The following is a 23134-nucleotide window of genomic DNA, read 5'->3' as shown; positions in this document are numbered from 1 at the left end:
GAGCGACTTCACGGGGTCGCTCCAGCTAGGTCGCTCTGAGAGGTGCTTTGGAGCGACCTCATGACGTCGCTGCGGAACCTCGCTCCCATCCTCTGCTCGTCCAATGATCACCTATTTAACCTCCTTTGAGCTCTAAATGCATCCAAACGTCCCCAAGAACTCCATGTGGCACTCCAACACCTGATAAAGACTCATGTATGCAAAATGTAACCTAAACATGGCTAAATCCTAGTCTATATGATCAAAATGCACATGGACGAATGGATAAGATAATGGAAATATGCAAGATATCACAACTGCAAAAAAATTAATCACTTTTCAGCCTTAAAGCGGATCAAACTCTCATATAACTTCATTTTCATCTTTAAACAAGCTCGAACTCTTAGCAAGTTTTACCACGAGGTCTCAAACGACCAAAGCTCTCATCAACCGTGTAAAAAATAAACACCGATAAACCGTGTCCTTAGGCCACCACTGGCCCGCGAATTAGATTTCTGATCAGCTTCTATCTCGCAAAACACTCCGAGGACGAGCGATATAAATCGCTCCTTTAACTGAACCAAAGTAAAAGTTCGACTATCGACGTGTAACCAATCATTTCGCATTGACTTGATGATTCGTTGGGAATATATATTTCCAACACCTCTACACAAACGCAAAATATTTACATACTTGAGTCTACGTGAAATAAACAACGAGGCTCACATCAAAAGCTCATAAATAAAAACAAATTCGATGAATGTATTCATCATACAAGTCAAATCTACCACGAGAGATCAAGGGAACTCTCCATACTTCTCAGAATCAGAAACCTTGTTGACAAGCTCGGCTGAAGTTTTCAGCTCCATCCAACTCTCATCTCTCTCGCAACATTTTCAAACCCTTATAACCGACCCACGTGCGAAAACGAAAACGATCTCAATAATCCAACGAACTTCAAAAGACTTGACGTAGCTCATCTACTGGCTTAGATCAATTTCACATCTTGATCACGAAGGAACCAAGACGAAAAGCTCAATGCAATATTTCTTGCGCGATCTCGCTATCAAACGGAAAACGGCTTTGGAAACTCTGAAAGGAAATTGACTTCGTTTTGGTTATTAGAAAGATTTTCCGTTCTCCAACCTTGTCACCACACTTGAAGAACTGGGGGGGGGGGAAATGTTGGACTATGATTTGTACCAAATCATTCCCATTATAATTATATGTTATTTATTATAGAGAAGACGTCAAAAGAGTTTGTTTCAGTCTCCTAATATCTAGGCTTCGTGAGATCACAATAATGGTTCAAAGAGAGACTTGTAGAGCACGTGTAACAGACCACCATTCATCTCCAAATCTTATAAGAAGAGAAAGAGATGACTTTGGTAAGTATCCTCTTGTTTTCCGATCGAACACTTGACAAGAAACAAGGGCACTAACCTCGAGACCAAAAGAGACACGCTTCCATTCTTCCCCATTCCTATAAAAAAGAAGCTCGTATTCATGAGCTCAAGACCATGATTAACTCCACCGACGTTCCGTTAATCGATTACATTCATGTATTCCGAAACACTGAGAAGCAAGGCTGTTCACACGAAACCTGATCTTACGAGATCGTGATCAGCCAATCCGAGATCCCGAGCTCATTACTCTCACCCATAAATGATGTCCCACACGAGACCGACGAAGCCGACATCTTACTCAAGACCAATGAAACCGACATCTCTTTCGAGATGATGATAATCGAACTACGTTTAGACTTGATCCATGAAGGGTACGTAGGGAGCTCGTTCTCGAGTTCAGTCACGATTTTCCTTCTCCCGATATCTTTACGATATTCGATCATTTCCTTTCCTAGATTTAACATTCAATCACTACAAAATACTTAGTGTAGATTTTAGGATCTACAACCACTACACGCTCCGGTGAAGCTCTATAAAGTATTTGTGTTATACATTTATTTTGATAAAAGTACTATTTTAATACAGCGTGTGTGGTACTAATAATAAACAAAATCATTAAACTCTTATTTATTTCTCTTAATTTTATATTATTAAAATAAATTAAACTATCACTATACAATAGAAAAAATATTTTTTCGTATATGTTAGAATTTTTTTAAATGACTATAAGTTAATAAACTGTTAAAAATCTCACATAGAAAATTTTATGGTCAATAATTTATCTTTTGTTATAAAAAAAATACAAATAGTCATATATTGTAAAATAGGAAATCTTATTTAATAAATATTCAGATAACAAATATATATATATAATGAAAATATGTGCCATATAAAATAGGTATATTTTCAATTTTTAAAAATTATGTATCAAATTTGAATCGATAAAAATAAATATTTTCCATTTTTAATTGATCAAATCTTTAAAATATATTTTACATATATTTCGCTATTATTTAAAAAGTATAATTATTTATTTAAAAAATATTTGATAAACTATCTCACTTCAAATAATTACGTAATCTTATTGTCTCAATAATCCCCTATATATTATTTGTGAAACATTACAACTTCTTTTTGTAGCCACGTGTCATCACTAGGATGATTCTTAGAATTATTAGAGAAATATATTGGTCCATCTAATTATATAATAAGCTTTTTATTAAACTAACCATAAATTTATTATTAATGTCATTTATTCTTTCCTTAAATAAAATTACGGAATTGCCTAATGTGACTAAAGTATATATGACAATTATTGATTTTAAATAATAAAGATCTGATTAAAAAATGTATCTTCTATCAAATTTGTTTAATTTTAAACTATTAAAATAATTTAAAAAAATCACAATAACCATATTATAAAAATTTAGATTTTTATGTATATGTTATATTTTGAATTTTAAAAAACGACTATAAATTACTAAAACTGTTAAAAGTCTCACATTCAAATTTTGTGATCCATGGTTTAAAATTTTCGTTATGACAAAATACAAATGATTACAAAATCATATAAATAAAATTCTAATTTAATTAATCATTAAGATTTAAAATATATATGTATATATATCATTCTAAATTAAACTATAAACCATATTGAATAAATAAATATTTTAATTTCAAAATTTACTTTAAATAATTTTTTTTGATAAAAGTTTTGAACTAACATTGATAAAAAATTTTAAATTATAAATTACTAAAATTATTAATCCTACAATGAAAATTTTGTTATCAATAATTTAAAGTTTTTTCTATTAAAGATACACATGATCAAAAAAAACATATGAGTAGAAAGCATCATTTAGTAGACATTAATATTAAAAATATACTATGTATGTTAATATCATTTAAATTTAATTACATATCCTATCAAATTTGGATTAATAAAATTGATTTATACGTTCGCACCAATTTAATTATATATGTAATAGTTACTGACTTTTAATTATTCAATATATATTTATTATTTCATAATATGTAAGAGCATATAATACATAAAATAATTTATATATATAATGTTTATTCCGCGCAAGGTGCGGATCTTAATCTAGTATAACTAGTATTTATCCTACTTTAATCAAAGTACCTCTGCGAGCAAATTATTATTAGATGATGATAACATGTCTATATATCGTAAAGATAATAGATAGAGAGAGTGGTGTACGTCCAAATCCTTCCACCCGTCTCTTTGCTGTCTGAAAAAGAATCCGAACCCTGACCCGGATCCGGGTCCCCTCAATATGCCTACCACTTTCTTCCTTTCCCTAGACAACAACTTTGTTTCACTTTTTCCCGGGGGAGACACAGGCGAGGCAAACTGGAAAATTGATGCAGCAGCATCTTAAAAGCTTAACGGCGTCTTTCCTTTTCGAATGTTTCCTTTTTACTTGGGTTTTAAGTTATCGAGCTTTTACTATTAGGAATAGGGTTTTTAAGACGGTTTAAGAATTCTATATAATGAACTCTTTTATGGCTTTTGTAAGACACCCTTTTGATAATTAATAAACTAGCTTTGTGCTTTATACTTTGATAGAGATTTGATTCAATTCATCTCGTTCGAGAAACCTTGAAAGAGATTCGATTAAATTCATCTTTTTCAAGTTGAAGGTCTCTAGTGATTTCCAATCGAAATCCCTAGATTGAGCTGATATCTGTTCTTATCCGCCATCAAAAATGTACTCGCTTCCTCTGGACGGTGGTGAGTACCATGGTCCTCTTGATGGAACTGACCTTCCCGGCGACGCCTGTTTGGTCTTAACCACTGACCCCAAACCCCGTCTCCGGTAGACTGCTGAGCTCCACGAGAGGTTCGTTGACGCTGTCTCGCAGCTCGGCGGTCCCGATAGTGAGTACTACCTTTTCTACTGTCTTTTTTGGATCTTGTCTTGATGAAAGGTGTTCTCTTTTCTCATTTCGTGGCTTCTTCTTCTCTTGATGAAAGATGTTCTCTTTTTCTTGCTTTCTGTAATTAAGATCCTACTCAACTCAAGTAGTCAAGTTTTGTCTTTTTTTTTTCTAGATACTTGTTAAATGGAAACCGTCTCTCTGTCTGTTCAATGTGTTCATAATTTACAGAAGCGACGCCCAGAACTATCATGAGAACAATGGGAGTGAAAGGTCTGACTCTCTACCACCTCAAATCACATCTTCAGGTTTGCCTTCGAACAAACTGATTCCACAGTTGTGTGGTTTCTAACTGGAATGAGATTTTGTTAGACTGGAGTTTTTTTTTTTGTTCAACGTTGACTGGAGTTTTAGTTTAAGCTTCCCAAGTGTTATAGCAAAATTTTGGGTGCTAAGCTTCTCTCCTTTGTGTATGTAATTTGCGCAACAGAAATTTCGGCTAGGGAGGCAAGCTTGCAAAGAATCAACTACTGACAACTCCAAGGATGGTAATGTATTCACTTGAGCCTTTTTTGTTCCACTTTTTTATTCAGTTTTGGCTATTTGGATCCTCACTTGTTAGACAATTTGTAGACATGCCTCCTGTGTGAGGCCCAAGGTACTCTTTATCGTTTCCTCACTGGTGTTGCCACAAGTACTGCTCATGGATTTAGATCCGATTGTTAAAAGAAACGCTCGAATTTAGAAATGAGAAAACGAAGAGTAACATCTAGTGTGGAGCCCTGTTTTGATGAATCTTAGCTGTGTCTCCTGACGTGCACTAATTCTGTTAACTTGATGATGATGCAGCTTCTTGTGTTGGCGAGAGTTAGCAAGACACAGGTTCATCTTCTTCATCATCATTGAGAATGGCAGCGCAAGAGCAGAACGAGTAGGTTACATTTGACTCTCTTTTTTTGTTCTTACTGATTTGGTTTTAGCGAATTACAGTTTTACAAAACCTCTTTACTTGTATGCAAACCAGGGGTTACCAAGTCACTGAAGCTCTACGCGCTCAGATGGAAGTCCAACGAAGACTACACAAGCAATTGGAGGTTAGCTTTAGAACTTGAAGATCCAAACAAACCACCCTTGGGAATGAACCCAATGGTCATAACCTTTGTAGTATGGGCAGGTGCAACGAAGGCTCCAGCTTAGGATAGAGGCACAAGGAAAGTACCTGCAATCGATTCTTGAGAAAGCTTGCAAGGCCTTTGACGAGCAAGCTGCTACTTTTGCTGGCCTTGAGGCAGCTAGGGAAGAGCTATCAGAGCTAGCCATCAGAGTCTCCAATAGCACAAGAGTCCCTTTCTTCGACGCAACAAAGATGATGATGATGCCATCTTTGTCCGAGCTTTCAGTAGCAATAGACCACAAAACCAACATTACAACCAACTGTTCAGTAGAAAGCCCTTTGACTTCCAACACCAATGGTAGCTCGATTTCTGCTGCATCGATGAAGAAGCGACACCGTGATATGGGCCTTGGGTATGAAGCAGGGTGGCCTAATAGTAGTACCATTGGTTAAAGCTTTAGATTAAGGTAGAGAGAGACTTCTTTACTTGCTTTGGAGGGGATTGTATTATTCTGATACAAAACTTGTCATATATATATTTGATGTTGAAGCTTTAGTGATTCCTTAAACCTTTGCCTTATTTTTATTAAAAGGGGTTGAGAGCAGAAACTATAAAGAAACAAAAGAGATAGAAGTAATCATTTTAAAACATTGAAATGATGGAAGTGCCACCAAGGTTTGAGCCTTTAACTTTGCTACTATTCGTAATGCTTTTCGTCATGATTGTTTATGCTTTACTTAATCTGCTACGCCTTGTCCCTCTCATCCATAAGTAACATGACTGAGATCTTTTTTATTGTAATCTCTATCAACTTTTATTTGGTTTAACGCATACTTTTGAAATACAAAACCTGCCTAGGAAGTATGCTCTGCTGCTGTGTAAACTCGGAGAGCAACAAGAAGTATGCTGAGCTGGACGCGAAGCTTGAACGGAAAATGGTGGAGAGCCGGAGGTATTATCCGGGACACCGGAGTTTAAAGTCAATGGATTCAATCATCATGATGTTTCCAAAGCTGAGAGAGGGATTAAGAAACATCAGAAACGTTTTTGAGTCCTATGGTAACGTTTTCTTTAATCTTTCAAGATTCATAAAGATTTTAACATTAGGTTTCTAAAAATTTGCAGATCAAGATAGAAACGGTACGATTGATATGGAGGAGCTGAAGAAGTGCTTAGAGGAACTAAAGCTGATGAGTTTGTCGGAGGAAGAAGTGAAAGGTCTATATGGATGGTGTGATGTTGATGGAAGCAAAGGGATACAGTTTAATGAGTTTATTGTTCTTCTTTGTCTCATTTATCTTCTAGCAAAACCTTCCGCTGAATCTAACGTGGTAGTAATTAACCAGATGGGATGATAGATAGATTGAATGTTTGAGAGTAACTAAATCTTGTTGTTGTGTTTCTTAGGAGGAATCGATAGAGTTGGGTCCGAAGTTGGTTGAATCTATATTTGATCCGATAGTGGAAGTGTTCTTGTTTCTGGACAAAGATGGTAAAGGGAAGTTGAACAAGGCTGATGTTATAAAGACATTGAATAATGAAGACTATCCGCTAGAGAGATCTCCTAAACATGTCACCAACATGAGATTTGGTATGTACTAATCTCTTTTATATGGGTTAATTCAGATGAAACGGATTGATTACTAACTGGACTCTGTCTATCATCCTTTTGTTTGTGTGGTGCAGAAGAAATGGATTGGGGAAGAAAAGGGAAAGTGGGCTTTAGAGAGTTTCTATTTGCTTTCATGAGTTGGGTGGGTATTGATGACGCAGATGGTTATATGAGCAGCTAATTAAGAAACAACACTTAAACCCAAAGAGTTTCAAATCTTGTACTAATCTACGATTAAGATGATTCTACAAGCTTGTTTAAATCATCATGCACTAATCTACGATTAAGATGATTCTACAAGTTTATTTAACTCATTATTTATGTTTAATTGTTGTGAGACATTTGCCAAAACTATAGCTGTACACATACGACAGCTTGATTATGTTATGTTAGTTCTATCATGAAGGTTGGATTTGTTCATCACACATCTAATAGAAACCAGTTCGGACTATGATTGTTGCAACTAATCTTGAGCACAAATCTTACCGTATTGGGCATGTGCGTTTGAATATTCTGTTTGGATTGGTTCTTTTAATTTTATATATTTTGGATAAAGAGAATATAGTACTTTTCGGATATGTATAAAATTTTGATCAGTTCAGTTCGTGTTTCCTTCTAAGCGTATAGATGATTAGCCTCGGAAGAGTTCTTCAGACTCAGGTACATGTAGCGACCTCCAACGCGTTTGATCAGCTTATAGCATAAAAACATTTCATCATGGTTTGGATTGTTGGAAGTTAAACTGTAATCACTAAGTACATGTAATAATAAAAAAAAATGAAATGGGAAATAAAAGCAATATATTTACACATACTAAAGATGAAAAATATCTAAAATAAAATTGTTTATGTCAATTCTAGTACTAAAAAGAATTTGTCACTAACATGGAAAGTGAGAAATCTAATTCAATTAATTCAATAATTGAATCAAAGAAACATTCAAGATATCTAATTGAGAATGAAAAGTGAGAAATCCAAGTCTATGCTTTTCGATTTGAGCAATCTAAGTCAATAATTGAATCAAATAAACAATCAATAAATGTAATTAAGGATGAAAAGTGAGAGTTGACCAAACAAAGGATGAAAAGTGAGAAATCTATGCCCATGCTTTTGGATTTGAGCAGTTTGTTTTAGTTTTTAATCAGCGAATTTGTACTCGATGACTTTGAATTTAGTGTTTTGATTTATTGTTGCTTCTCGTATTATAAGACTTGAGCTTCACTCTTAGTTTTTGATTATTTGGATCGTTTGATTATTGGTTTGTCCATTTTGTTAGGTCTTTTCAAGTTTCTCTGACCAAGATTCATGAATAATCCAAAATATATGCAACTTTTGTGCAATCCAGAACAAAGAATTGAAGAGAGATAAATAAAAATGAAAATGTCTTAAATAAATAGTTCAAATCATTATCATAACATCTAACTCAGATAATGGTAGATTTTCTTCAGAAGATTATTTTCATCAATCAATTTTAATAACTAGTGAATGCAACAAAGGTTAATGATGATTAATCATTATATTTGAAGCTTTGTTTGGTAACATGAGTTATTATTGTTAGATTTAAGTGAAGAATATGACTCACTGATAACATATATGTTACCAATCATGAATCATATTGAAACCTATAATTTTGTTATTAAGTTAGAATGAATAATGGTTTATTTAGAATCTTGTGTTGTGTTATTTGTAAAATTGCTAAATAAAAATTAATGTAAAATTGAATCATCATTTTTCATTTCACATTTTGCTTTTAAGTTGTTAGTTTTCAGTAATTAGATATTTATGCTTTTTGTCAACAAAAATTACTTAGTATGCTAACTGAATTTTAAATAACTGCATTGTATTGTTTTGATAAGATTATGTTTCTAATTATCAATCATGTTTTTAAAATTCACAAAAAAATCAAGGGAAATTACCACTTTTACGGGAAAAGGGTCAATTAAACCCTGAAGTATCAAACATTGGCTAAAAAAACCACCAGTTCTTCTCTCTCCAAATAAACCATGAAGTTTAAGTTGACCAACTCATATTAACCTTCCCAATGTCAACGTTAAATGTCGAGTAGTTACAGATTTTAGGGTTTTCTTTAATATCATGAACGACAAGTAAAAAAAAAATTAACGTTAACATTTTTGTGCTCATTAACGTAACAATAAACGTTGACGTTTCAGAGGTTAAATTGGCGTAGTCAACTTTTACCTGAGGGTTTCTTTGGAGAGAGAAGAACTTGGTGGGTTTTTTAGCCAATGTTTGATACTTCAGGGTTTAATTGACATTTTTCCCCCATTTTTACCACATTTCTTGTACCCCATTTCATTTATGCCTTAATTAACTTTACCATTAAAATTTTAATAGGTAAAATACTATTGTACCCCTAGCTAATTAAACCTAAAGCATCTTTCTCTTTCCCACAATTTTTTCGAAGCTCAAATTCCCCAAATCTCAGATTCTTCACGTTGACCAATTCCGGCGAGATCTGACGACGCTGACAAGTTTCTGGCGAGATCTGACGACGTTGACGAATTTCCGGTGAGATCTGACAGAATCTACAAGCTCAGACGAACGAGATGATCTCTCTCACGACCCTAAGAAACGCTAACAAAGGTCAGAGGATAATAGATGGTGATTTTCGTCTCTTTCTGTAATTGTAGATTTTGTTTTTCAAAATCGATCTGTTTCTGGGAAGGAAGATTAAGTTTTTCTCATGAAGTTTTCAAATCTTAAGTTTATAAAACCTTATAAATATTTATCAGTGAAGAACGTAGTGCTTATGTATTATCGTTTTTGATATGTCTTTGTTGATCTTTCTTGTTTTGAGATTTTTTTGTGTTGAATATTTTCTATTCCTTCCTTGATCCCTATATTTCTTATAATCATGTTATGATGATTGAACCAACGACGCTCCGGTGACCATATCCAATTGCTCCGACCAAATCTGACGAGTCCAATGACGCTCTGGTGAACACCGACAAGCTCCGGTGAACACGATTGACAAACTTAGAGATAGTTTGTGTCTGTGGATTTTAATTCCGAGTTCAATTGAGTAAATTAGTTCAATTAAATCTATGTAAAACCCCAAATCTAATTGACGTGTTTAAACTTTGAAGTGCAATTTTCTGAGTTAAATTACAGTGACTCTTGTTTTTGGAAGTGAGTGCTTATGCATAGGAATAATATGTGATTGGGTTGTATTCAGATTTTGAAGATCGACGAGGTTGGTGAGCTGTTTGAAGAAGCAAGAGGGACTCTGAACAAGAACGTGGTTTAAGAGATCGAAGAATTACAGATTTATAAAGCTTTATAAAAGTTGTGGAGTTGGCTTCTTAACACCATCTTCTCTCTCATCTTCTTCAGACATCTCTTAGACTAAAACAATCGTATATCTCTCCTAAGACTTGCAGAGTTGAAGAGGTTAGTTGGACATCTAAGTGAGTTTGGCTGCAATCATTTTTTTACAAAAGAGAAGAGTGTGATGTGGAGAAACCTTGATGTTCTCAGATTATGTTTGAAATGGCAACTTTTGTTGATAACAAGGAATTATCTCTAATGTTCAGATGAGAGTCTTATATAGTACTTTCAACTCATAGTCTTTCTCTTTCCATGGAATGGCATGTTATTCCTTGGCTAAGTAATTGAGACTACTCATTTTTACTACATTTTGTTTATTGTAATAGAAATCAAGCTTTGTTAGGTTGACGTTGAATGGTCTAGATTTTGTGCCAATATTCATGTGACCAAATGGGTTACATGAAGGGAAACTTATAGGGAAGAGAGAACAAGAAGGGAAATAACACATTGTATCCAGAATTCAAGTAAAGAAACATGTCGTTCAAATGTTTTCAGTGTAAATTATGAAGGTAAGTAAGGAGTCCATATCAAATGATTAAAATACAGACAAAAGATATCCCCTATATATTAATTGAGGATCATTTGAAAAGTTGTAACATTAATTTTGTATTATTTAAAAAGAGACCATGCTTACGTGTCACTCAATTAAGATGTCAATTTAGCTCAGCTTAAGAATCAATTGAAAAAATGTTGGTCCAAATTCAATTACTAGGGAACATTATATTAACCCAAAATATAAGAGGCGTGTATTCTTTCCTAAAATAAAAGCTATGTAATTACCTAATAAGATTAACATATATATGACAATTAATACTATGAATAATAATGATTTGATAACAATTTTTGCATTCTTCTTCATTTTTGTTTAATTTTATATTACTAAAAAATATTAAACAATCACTTTAACCATATAATAAAAAAATAGATTTTTTCTTATATGTTATATTTTGAATTTTTTAAAATGACTTTAAATTACAAAATTAGGAAACCTTATATGTTATATTTTAAAATTTTTAAAACGACTTTAAATTACAAAAATGAGAAAACCTTATACGTTATATTTTCTTATATGTTAGATTTTTTCTTATATGTTATATTTTGAATTTTTTAAAATGACTTTAAATTACAAAAATGTAAGTTTTCCTTAAGCATACGACTAAAATCATTAAAACGGCATGTATCAATTCGATGGTCGATCTGAAACCTTTTAAAACCATATGGAAGATAAAAGTCAAAATAATTCAACTGTGGAAACAGATTTGTTCACTTTTTTCAAGAATGTGTTTTGGTGGAAAAAATAAGATTTTTGTACCATAATTTGTTTAATGTCCAATCTGATCAACCCATGATATATTAATTATAATTTAGTTTCACAATTTTTAATAAAATTGATCCGGTCCATCGGAAAGAAATTATATAATAACAACAAAAAAAATTGTATATATATAAATTATAAAATATATAAAAAAAATAATCGATAATATATACAAATAAACTCACCATGCGCAAAGGACGGGTCTTATCCTAGTACTTTATAAAGCCATAAACAAACAAATTGTTTACATACCCTTAATAAAAAGTTTATAGATTATTTATAAATAATTTATATACCCTTATAAATGGTTTATAAAATTTATGTATTGTTTTTATAAACTTTTATAAATGATATATAAACCCTTATTAATTATTTGCATACTCTTATAAATCCTTATAAACTATATTACATACTCTTATAAATTGTTTTATAAGCCTTTATAAATGGTTTATAGACTCTTAAAGATAATTTGTAAACCTTTTTAAAAGGTTTATAAAATTCAGAAATTGTTTTTAGTAAATTTTATAAATGATTTATAAACTCTTATTAATTATTTATATATCCTTATAAACCCTTATAAACTATTTTAAAACTCTTATAAATTGTTTTTATAAGTCTTTATAAATTACTGTAGAGTCTTACAAATGATTTAAGAGACATTATAATTGGTTCCAAAACCTATAAACCTTATAAATTGAATACATAAATCATATAAATTGTTTATAAACTTTCATAACGTATTTATAAACAGTTATAAATGGTTTATAAACTTTATTAATTGTTTTATAAACCTTATAAATGGTTTAGAGATTCTTACAAATAATTTATAAACCTTTATAAATAGCTTATAAACTTTAAAAATTGTTTTATAAACTTTTATAAATGATTTATAAACTCTTATTTGCTCTTAAGCTTTCTTTTCTCTTCATTTTCTCTTCTTTCATGTGTTATTGCCGTATATCATATGCTGCAAAAAGTAAATCCACAAATCCTTGTTTCCATTAGCTTTTCTTCCTTTTATATCCTTGCTGAACTAATTGTACAACACTGTCAAAATCCATGTCATGAAGATCAGGATGTGTTGGGCTCACGAAATATTTGTATTCCTCAGAGAATCCAAACACTCTATTAACCACAAGATGTAACAAAGAATAAACAATGTATTATAAGTCTCTACAAATCTCTAATTTATAAATTTATAAATCCCTATAAAACTACATTTATAATCTTTTATAAACCGCTTCACATTATAGACGAAGATACCGATTAGATAATCACTTTTCAAGCAATCACGAAGATGTGCAAAATTCATTTCTATCTAACTGCAAGACGAAATAAAAAGATAATGTTTAATCATGGTCTAAAGATACCTTATCCAAGCATAATGTTCATGTATTTCTGTAACTGTCTTACAAATAACACACCACAAGACTTCTCGAGTTCACACGTTTATATGTTGTTCTATAGACATATACGATGAACTCTTGTTTAAGAACTTCTTTTATAAAACCTTGTAAATCGTTGAGTTGTATTATCAACAATATCCTAAAATCCATATTTATAAGGGGTTATAATTCCTTAATATGAAGTGTACTATCGGAAAATCTCTCTCTTAGTCGGAACTATTCAGATGACAAGTCCAAATCAACCGTATTCTATTTTTGGATAAACAGAAGGAAAAAAAATCCTAAAATTACTTGAAACCCAGATTTATAAAGGATTTTAAGTTCTCAAAAACTCGATGTTCACTATCGAAACTGTTTCTCTTAAAACGACATGTTCAAATGAGAAGTCTAAAGCAACAATGATATGGACTTAATAAAACGATGATATGAACTTCTAATCATGGCTTAAAGATACCTTATCCAAGCATAGTGTTCGTGTATTTCGACAACAGTCTTACAAATAATATAGGATAACACAACACAAGACTTCTTGAGTTCACACATTTATATGTTGTTCTATAGACATATACGATGAACTCTTGTTAAAAAATGTCTTTTATAAAACCTTGAAAATCGTTGAGTTGTATTATCAACAATATCCTAAAACCCAGATTATAAGGGGTTATAATTGCTTAATATGCAGTGTTCACTATCAAAAAATATCTCTCTTAGCCGGAACCATTCAGATGACAAGTCCAAATTAACCGTATTCTATTTTTGGATAACAGAAAGAAGAAACCCTAAAATTACTTGAAACCAAGATTTATAAAGGGTTTTAAGTTGTCAAAACTCAATATTATTCACTATCGAAACTGTTTCTCTTAGATAGACATGTTCAAATGGGAAGTCTAAAGCAACCTTGTTTGATTTTTTGATAAGAGAAAGAACAAAATCAAAAAATTACTCGAAACAAACAAAAGGATACAGGAATTAGAGACATACGAGTTGTGAATCTTGAACAGGAATCAACATTTTGAAGGCTTTGAGTCGCGATTCTCTGTAATCCGCTTTCGTCGCCGGCTGCGTGAGAGAGAGAGAGAGACGGCGGATCTGGACGGAGACGGCGGATCTGGACGGAGACGGCGGATCTCGTCGGTAACTCCGAGAGAAGATGGATCTCAAAAAGAGAGAGGAAGAATCGATGATTGAGGAGAAGATAAGGTAAGGGTGCTATTGTCTTTTGTTCATTAGTGAAAGTGGTATTTATGAAAATGTCCCTAGATTGGTGGTAAAATTGAATAGTGGTATCAAACAAAGTGTAAAAGTAAAATTTCCCCATAAATCAATCTTTATTTGAATTTATTTTCAGTAACATATGATACCACGTATATAGTAGAAATATTTTCTTGGCAAAATGATAACTTATATTTCAACAAAAAGATCTTCGTATAAATTTATAGTCTTTATCACATAATTTTACTACAATTACATCAGTTTATAATTAATAATTCAACTTGGTTTTAATTTATACATGAAGTTACTAATCGTCCAAAAATTTATATGCGTTATAAGATGTTTTCACATTTTAGGTAAATATGACATTTCTTGTAGTTCTTGGTAGCTGCTGAATCTTTTACTGGTACATGGATGCCTTCTATCGTATTATTGAAAACTAGGGGTATAGCCCTCGCGCAAGCGCGGAGTCAGGGGCTTGTTGTATTCAATAATCTATGACATATAAACTGAACCGATATGCCGTGTGATAGTCTTTCGTATTAGTTAATAAATTTCTAAAAAGCCATAGATATCAGTAACCAGTATCCAGTCTTGTTAAATGCCAAAGGTTCTTGTCAATTTTATTGCTTTACAATTATTTATATATTGATGTTATTTGTTTAAAACTTTTTGTCACATTTTTTGACGTCATATCCTTCTAATAATTGTAATTCGTCGGCGGCATGTTTTAAATATGTATATTTCTAAGTTTTAAAATGGTTTTAACATGTTAACCCCATTCGTTTTTCTGTATGTGCTAATGTACGGTGTATATTTTTTAAGATGTCAATAATATATAGGTTTTGATTTACAATGTCGTATCTATTTTGTCCAAAGAAAAAATGTCGTATATATTTACTCATTGAAAAAGAAGCTGACTAAATTGTAGATATTTTATTAGATACAATAATTTTACATATGCAATTTATACCATTCAAATTGTTTTGGGGTACTTCTAGCAAATTTATTAGGATATACACTAGTAAAAATTCACCGCATAGCCACTACAATATAGTGGCTATAGAAGAGAAAAACGTGGCTACAAAAAAAAATAAGCCACGCTTATGGATTGGAAATTTACCGTGGCTATAGCCTCGTGGCTGGAAAAAACCGTGGCTAAACGTGGCTACGAGCCATGGTTTTACCACGCTGTTTTTCGTGGCTAACATAACAACAAATAACCACGGTTAGCCACTATCTCACCGTAGTTTTATTAAAATTAAAAATAAAAAAAATAAACAAGAATAAAAAATAAAATAATTTATTAATAAAATATAAAATCTTATAAATTACATGTTTATTATATATGTATATCCTCGCACAGCACCACGCGCACCAGGCCATGAACCACGCGCAACATTCCTCCGGTGATAGCCCACCCCCGTGTCGACGGTGATACACGCACCACCGCACCACCTTCATCTTCTTCAATATTGGCTCTGGAAGGAGCCAGCGAAGCTTCATCTTGGCTTTTCTTCTTCTTCCTTTGTCTTCTCTCCTTCTTCTTCTTCCTAGTTTAAAAATCTGAAACAAAATAAACACATTAATCGAAATCTGAAAAACGCAAATACGAAAAAGATTCAGTATCACCTCCGCTTCTTCCTCAGCCCTCTATGTCTCTCCATCTTCGTTACCGTCGCAGTCCACCTCCGTCTCTGTCATCTATCAAAACAAAATCAAATACATACACAACTGATAAGAGACAAACATAGATATGTGAGTAGAGGCATTGATGTTTCTTCTGTGAGCAGAGATGGAGAGATGTGTGAGCGGTAGAGAGATCTGTGTGAAAACGAAACTTAGATCTAGAAAAAAATCAGAGACGAGAGAAGAGAAGGAAGAAGAAAATAAATTAAAAATAAAAATAAAAAGCGTGTGTAGTTGTGGCCGTTCGATAGATCTTTATGAATGGTTGTGATCTAACAGGGGGTAATCCGTTCCTTTCTTCTTTTGACCAATGAGAAGTTAGTTTAGGAATTAGCATTAGATTTCAGTATTTCTTTTCTTTTTATTATTTAGTTGTTAGCTTATGATTATAGTGCATAACCTAAAGAAAATTGATAAGATTTTCAATTTAAATTTCAATATTTTGAATTTAAGATATAATGCTTCATGGTTTAATGATATATGTTTACAATATAGAGTTTATAGTTTGAGAAATAGGATTTGAGTATACTTGTTAAGGATTAAATGTAAATGTTAAGATTAAATAATTGAAAGTATAAATGTTTTTAGAGTTTGAAATATATAAATTTTGGGTTTAATTAGATTTAAATATTTGTGATTTAATGTATGATATAAGGTTTGTGGTTTGAAAACATTAGATTTATGGTTTTTGTATGTAAAGTTTAAGTTAAGGGTTTAGGTTTAAGATTTATAATGGATTTTAAAGAAATTTATATTTAGAATTTAAATTTAACATTTATATTTAAAGTTTGAAAAGATGTTATATTTGTATTTTGGTTTTAGTATATAGGATATATAATATAATTTTGAAGTTTAGGGTTTAGGGTATAGAAAAACTAAATAGCCACAAAAATAAAGTGGCTGAGTCGTGGCAAACGATTACCCACTGTTATTTCGTAGCTAAATCTTGGCTACTAAAATAACCATGATTATTTAGTGACTGAATCGTGGCTATAAAAGAATAATCGTGGCTTTTAAAAAAATTGTTGCTAATCGTGGCTAAACAGTGACTTTTTCAAATAAGCCACGATTTTACATTGGCACTACCGTGGCTATGCGGAAGATTTTTACTAGTGATATTTGGTTGTTTATGTTCAATTTTTTCCGAAAATATTAAATGTGATTCAATAATTATTAATTGTGGACTTTCATGAATGTTTTTTTATTTTTTAACTTGAGTTGTGAGAGAAAACAATTATAAGTAGATGGTCAAGTTCTGGTTGAAGCTTTCAAAGGATTTGAAATTCATGGATTTGACACGTGCTGCACGATGCTTTCCACATACAATGACCTGAGTAAGCATTTCAAAGGAACAATGTCTGAGACTTTTATGTGGAGAAGAAATAAAACAATTAGAGGATAGGGATGTGTACTCACCTCACATCCCTTATCTCCACTCTTCATGACGAATCTGAAGACATTATAGCAAGCCATATACAATATTATTCCAAAATCAGCAAGAGAAATGACAACTACACAACAACTTTAGAGAAACTGCCACTGTCCCTATGAAGGAAATGGCTTGATAACTAAACTAATCACACTCTTCTAATATGTGAACAAAATCAAGTATCAGCTGATGAATAATATTTCGCAGTAAGCATTAAAAACTATACCTGTAAACGGTGACCACTGAGGATCTTGTAACGTAGAGACTCCGCCTGGGCAATGGCACAGAGACCTCTGTTGACAACCTTCTCAGCGTAAAGCTCAAAACTGTCTTGAGGCCTTGAGGGAATCTGAATCCTCGGGGGTCCTGTGCAGTACAGATGGATGTATATTTTTGAGCGTTATATGCATCATCTCAAGAAGATGGTCAAAAGCCATCTCTTCATGTTCCCTGATTGTCCTTCCCTTCTCAGTTCTCACCTATATAAGAAAGTATTGCTTGCTATTTTTGTTTGATGGCTTTGTGTCAGTTAAAAAAAATGAAGAGATGAAAACAATTGAACATCAAAATAGGAGAAAATGGTGAATCATGCTCGAGCTCTATGGCTATTTTTATAATTGTACCAATCAGATGTTGTAAATCAAAGATCAGAGAAATTCTCATGTAAACATCCATTATATGTCTAAAGTTAATTTTGCAAAAAAAAAGAAAACAGTTTTTATCAATACAAAATGGACTATCAAAAATGCATTACATATTCACAGCTGATTATAAAAACAAATACAGATAGATCCGAACTTAATATATTACTCCAACAAATAATACAATCAAACACATGCATATCAGGAAATTCAGAAATCGCTTCCAAGCCACACAAAGGACGCAATATCACCATCAAATGTTGACTTATGTTTTCTTATGAATTGGGCTTACATACCAAACGTCGATCCGAACCGTACAATGTCATCTTTTTATAAAAAAATTTCTCTTAAGGCACAACAACCACTTACACTAATTTTTACACAAGTTACAGCCAATTACAAATTAAAAAAAAAATAACACAAATATCTACAAATTTGGGAGAATGAACATTATTTGTAAACAAATACAAAATCAAATAAACCCAACAATATAAACTATCCTGCGTATACACCCACCAACCACAAAAAATAGTAGCGCAGTTCATCACCCTATCTTAACGCTATTACAATACAAATCTTGAAGAATCAGTGACAACAACAAAACACAAACTTCGCAAACACGACATCACTTTCACTGATTTAGATAACGACTCCGAGCTACGTCCCTAGTAAAAGAAAAAAAAAAGAGAAGCCCCACTCGATCTTGTTGTTTAACGCCACGTGTACTAATATCTAATCTGTGGACCCAAACACACCGATAGGAAACTATGGGTCCTAAAAACAGCGCCGTTTAGCGGAAGTTTGCGTGCTAAAACACAAAAAAAAGAAAACGAAAACTACAAAGATTCAAAAAGTTCTTAATCAGAAGCAAACAAAAACCACTTCTGACAATTGATAAAGAAGCGAGAAAAAAAAACAAAACTCCTATCTTCGTTTTATGTGATGTCTTCACGAGAGTGACTTCTCAATTCATTCACACTCTTTCCAGTTTTTTTTTTCTTTCTTTCAATTTTTTTTTTTGGTAAAATTCTTTCAATTTCTGCAAACTATTGCTGTTTCCCTAAAAAAAACCAGTTTTTAGTTGTTCAAGATGGTTCCTACAACTTAAACCATCATTGAATTTAATGTTTTTTTTTTCTGGATTTGATTCTAAATTGCAAAGAAGGATTATTTGGTTGGTAAGTGAATAAAAAAAATAGTTTGCATAATAATATTTGACAAGAATCTGCATCTGTTTTGTTAGAAGATTAGGACAAACTTCCTTTAAAGCAAAACATCAGATTCTTTTATTTTTTGTGTAAAGCTATTTGGTGATGGATCTGGTCTTATATGTGCCCACCCATCTCATAAAGATTCCAACTTTGAAATGATTCATTTTCTTCTCTAAATGGGAATCAAATAGTTGCATTGATCTTGAATTGATTGTCTTTTTTTTTGTCTTATAATATCAGAGCTATGGTGTGAAATGATGGCAGCAGGAGAAGCAAGAGCAGTGTGGCAAAGAAAAGTTAGCCGTTACTTAGTCCAAGAAGACGCTAAAAGAGCTCCCAAGTTCACCTCTTCCCACTCTTCTTCTTCTTCTTCAACCAAACAGGTTGAAGAAGATTTTGTCTCTTCTCCTCCTTCTGTTGTTCATCCTCAGAACCAATCACCTTGTGCACCTTTCATGCCTCTGTTTCAGCCAAACCAGAAGGCCCAAGTGAAGACGCCAATGGAGGCTGGGGTTGATAAACATGAACTGGGAGCAAAGTCTTTCAAGCCTGAAAGCTTTCAAGAGTTAATAGAGACAAGAGAGAGTTATGGTTCTTTTGGGAAAGATGAATCTTCTGAGAAACATTTCGATCCCACCTCTCCATGGAATCCTCTCTCGAGCGAGAAAGCTGGACCCTGGTGGCGAACTACAGACAAAGATGAGTTAGCTTCCTTGGTTGCACAAAGGTCTCTACACTTTGTTGAGAATTGTGATCTACCGACACCACAGAAGATGAAACGCTCTTATTATCATGGTAGTAGTCCACACGAGCACTGGCCAAGCAGCCGCAAGAAGAGAACCGAGGAGGCTTCCTCTGAGTCCGATTTGAGCAAATCAGAGCTGCTAGAAGCCCTGAGGCGTTCTCAGACAAGAGCTAGGGAAGCTAAAAACATGGCTAAAGAAGCATGCGCAGGGAAAGCGTAAACGTCAGTTATCCTTATGAGAGCATCTTTACACATAAAGTCCCTAGCTTTGTACATTTCGAGATTGAGCATTACCGAGAACATTCTGAGTACATGTGGCTCTGATGATAATCCATGTCCTCATCGGAGTAACCCTAACCTCCACACCTGAGTAACCAACCATCCTCTGCTAGCTCCCTAGTCAGCACCTCATATAACTTAGCGTAGAACACACCGTCGACTACAAACTACGGAAACTCAACACGGATACAGTTTAGACTAGGATTCCGCGAAAGAGATCCATGAGGACACAATAACTCACCTTTCCTCTTCTTCTTGCTGGTTCGAAGAGCGGTAGTTACCGAATAAATAGTTGGGGGCTAGGGCTTCTGAGAAGAACCTATCTTGGTTTCTGAAAACATGGAAGCTGAAGCTACATTCCTAAATCAACGATTCATTAACCTTATTCTCATGTTGATAGTCGATTGGAAACAGATTTAGTAGACATGTTGTGATAGATCGAAAAAGTCTTTACCTTTTCATCAAGGATCAACGGCTTTAGCAACTGGAGCAGCATATGAAGTCTTTTCAGAGAAGATGTACTAAATTCGACCGGAAGAAGAATCGATGAGAGAATCAGAGAAAAAGGGTTCCTCTGTTTAGATATAAAGCGGAATGCAGGAGGTCCATTATTGATTTACGGAGTAAAGATGGGAGACGTAGAGGTAGAGTAAGAGAAACTGATTCATGAAAACACAGACAGTGGCTTTGTGTTTGGATTAGTCTGAAGCCATGTTCGGAATCGCGCTAGGCGTGACTCGGCCGGTCGGTCTGGGCCTAGCGAATTGTAGAAAAATCGGAGAGTTATTCAATTTTCTGATAAATTATAGTTATAAATAGGTGATTTCCATTTTGGGTAATGATATTAACTATGGCAAAGTGGTTTCTGAAGCTCAAATATATGGGACAATTCGCGAGTTCGATACCTAGTCTCCATTTTTATTTTATTTTTTTGTTTTTTTCATTAATGGCATAGTTGTAATTTTAGTCGTCTTCTTTTCCAATAGGTTTTAGGGTTTCGCAAACTTAGTTGCAGAGCCGTCACACCTTTGTTTCACCGAGTTCATCAGTTTCTTTTGCGTTTTTCTTGATATTTATACTTAATACTCATAGATTTAACATCTATAACTCAATTATAAGCTCAAAACCTCAAAAACTTGAAAAAAAATTGACGACTCCGAGTTATTGGCCGAATAAGTCGAAATCACCTCGCTCAACCTCCGCCTAGCGTTTCCCCGCCGCTTAATCGGGCGGTACGGCCGTGTTTTAGAACCTTGGTCTGAAGGGATTATAGAAACCCTAAACTCCATTGAAGAGTACGGTTTCGAACAGAAGAGTATACTGAGCCAATTAAATGATTTTCTTAACACGCAACTCTCTAACATGCCAGCCCAATTAAAAAAAAAAAAATTAAATGTGCGACCCATAATATTGTCGACGTGTCGCCTCAGGGGGAGAGAAACTCTCCTATTATATAATAGATAGATTCCGTCTGGAAGTCTTGAGCCACCTTGGATACGGCCGTACTGGTTGGGCGATGACATAGTTCGCAGAACCATTTCAATAGTGGGGATGCTGCCGTGCCACAAGGCATAAATGTAACAGAAAAATATCATCCACATAAAAAAGAAATATGTATCATCAAGAAAACATAGTGATACTAAGATTTGAACCAATGGATAACTCGTAAGGTAAAATCAGTGAAGAGAGAAGTAAGTGAATGTTTTATTTAAATTTATAGATGAGATTTTGCAAACAAGTTATGCATGTGGACCTGTAAAACCTATTGTAAAAAGAGAGATCTCATCAGGAAGAAAAACAAAGGGATGTATAATATACTTTTTCAGCTCTTGTTTGGCTACAAGTAGCATGCATCAGTTATCGATAATGATCTCAGTGTAGGTGATGTCTGGATACTTTTGGCGACCTCTAGACAAGATTCCAAGAAAACCCATCAAAAAATTTCACGATGTTAGCCTTGTGCACTGCCGTCACTTTATTCATGTTGTTGAAGTAAACATAGTCAAATCCATACTTTGCTACGCAACGAACAAAACTTCATGATCACCTAACATAGACATAGACAGCAATCATGGCATAAGACCCATATCATTAAGACTTAAACTTTTAATGAAGAAAGTGGCCTTAAGACTCTCTACAACACCAGTTAAAACTTAAAACCTAGTGCTCGAGCCCAACATACTCACGTTCAGTACTCACAATAATGTCAACTTTTTCATGGCTAGTGGGAAAACCATTCAAGTTAAAGGTGTTGACTAATTCAATTGATGTCTAGAAACCTTTACCCTCTCTCTAAACCAAGAAACCCCTAAAAGCGCTGCCTTGTTCTCGCCCCTCCGGCTTCCAGTGATCTTCCCGGACTTGTAAGGTAACGACAAATAGCTTAATTTAGTAGACGTGAACATTTTGTGTGACACCCCGACCTAACATAGTTGAAATGGTCGGCGATATCATGACACTTGTCTCCAGCCACAAGGTCGAAACAATGTGTCTTTAGGATCCCAGGACGTCTTTGACAAAAACCCACCAGTATGAGCCGAACCTGAAATGAAAAGGGAAGAAGGAGGGGTGAGCATTTCAACAAAAGCTCAGTGAGGGAAGCTCTAGGAGCCCCGAAATCAATCACCAACAATCATCACACAACATAGCATAAGCATCTAACTTTAACATTCAGTAAATCGAAAGCAATCAACAAGAAACGAGGATAAACCCCGGCGGTGCCAACAATGAGACCACGCCACCTAAATCGGTACCCGCGTTCCTCATGTTGTCGCGCGAGAACTTTCATGTTGCGTTGTCTCCACGACATCACGCTGTCTCACGCCTTCACGCAATCAAGTTACCGAC

General features: G+C 33.7%; 3 protein-coding genes and 1 long non-coding RNA gene across 8 annotated transcripts; 3 read left to right on the top strand and 1 right to left on the bottom strand.

Annotated features, from left to right (window-relative positions):
* Positions 1-4090: 4090 nt before the first annotated feature.
* Positions 4091-5967, top strand: LOC106305894 (myb family transcription factor APL). Its single transcript, XM_013742311.1, is given in 6 exon segments — positions 4091-4287; positions 4518-4594; positions 4777-4834; positions 5136-5217; positions 5311-5380; positions 5461-5967. Coding segments are annotated over 6 exon segments (852 nt in total). The 5' UTR covers positions 4091-4115; the 3' UTR covers positions 5854-5967.
* Positions 5968-6004: 37 nt separating this feature from the next.
* On the top strand, positions 6005-7400 carry LOC106305895 (probable calcium-binding protein CML22). Of its 3 annotated transcripts, none has more exons than XM_013742315.1 (5): positions 6005-6076; positions 6260-6460; positions 6527-6729; positions 6809-6992; positions 7088-7400. In XM_013742315.1, the coding sequence occupies exons 2-5, from the start codon at positions 6265-6267 to the stop codon at positions 7192-7194; spliced, it is 690 nt and encodes a 229-aa protein (XP_013597769.1). In that variant the 5' UTR covers positions 6005-6076; positions 6260-6264; the 3' UTR covers positions 7195-7400. The 3 variants fall into 3 exon arrangements, with proteins under 3 accessions (XP_013597769.1, XP_013597766.1, XP_013597767.1); XM_013742312.1 differs by having other exon boundaries at positions 6527-6732; XM_013742313.1 differs by lacking the exon at positions 6005-6076 and having other exon boundaries at positions 6177-6460; positions 6527-6732.
* Positions 7401-18771: 11371 nt separating this feature from the next.
* LOC106305892 lies at positions 18772-20317 on the top strand. Of its 2 annotated transcripts, XM_013742310.1 has the most exons (3): positions 18772-19230; positions 19504-19646; positions 19734-20317. In XM_013742310.1, the coding sequence occupies exons 2-3, from the start codon at positions 19518-19520 to the stop codon at positions 20226-20228; spliced, it is 624 nt and encodes a 207-aa protein (XP_013597764.1). In that variant the 5' UTR covers positions 18772-19230; positions 19504-19517; the 3' UTR covers positions 20229-20317. The 2 variants fall into 2 exon arrangements, with proteins under 2 accessions (XP_013597764.1, XP_013597763.1); XM_013742309.1 differs by having other exon boundaries at positions 18773-19230; positions 19504-20317.
* LOC106305893 lies at positions 20112-21181 on the bottom strand. Of its 2 annotated transcripts, none has more exons than XR_001263088.1 (3): positions 20742-20833; positions 20303-20647; positions 20112-20199 (listed from the first exon to the last, which is right to left on the bottom strand). It is a non-coding gene; the product is annotated as an uncharacterized LOC106305893 (long non-coding RNA). The 2 variants fall into 2 exon arrangements; XR_001263089.1 differs by lacking the exon at positions 20112-20199 and having other exon boundaries at positions 20327-20454; positions 20529-20647; positions 20742-21181.
* Positions 21182-23134: the final 1953 nt, after the last annotated feature.

Source organism: Brassica oleracea, chromosome C7 (genome assembly GCF_000695525.1).
Source record: "Brassica oleracea var. oleracea cultivar TO1000 chromosome C7, BOL, whole genome shotgun sequence".
Classification (NCBI taxonomy): Eukaryota; Viridiplantae; Streptophyta; class Magnoliopsida; order Brassicales; family Brassicaceae; genus Brassica; species Brassica oleracea.
Note: the sequence above shows the minus strand (reverse complement) of the source record. Positions and strands in the feature narration are given on the sequence as shown.

Bases quoted from the DNA above. Each gene is read 5' to 3' on its own strand.
- LOC106305895 (XM_013742312.1), top strand. From the start codon at position 6,265: ATGCTCTGCTGCTGTGTAAACTCGGAGAGCAACAAGAAGTATGCTGAG. The intron at 6,461-6,526 runs GTAACGTTTTCT...AAAAATTTGCAG, and splicing joins AAACGTTTTTGAGTCCTATG to ATCAAGATAGAAACGGTACG. The intron at 6,733-6,808 runs GTAGTAATTAAC...TGTGTTTCTTAG, and splicing joins CTTCCGCTGAATCTAACGTG to GAGGAATCGATAGAGTTGGG.
- LOC106305892 (XM_013742309.1), top strand. From the start codon at position 19,518: ATGATGGCAGCAGGAGAAGCAAGAGCAGTGTGGCAAAGAAAAGTTAGC.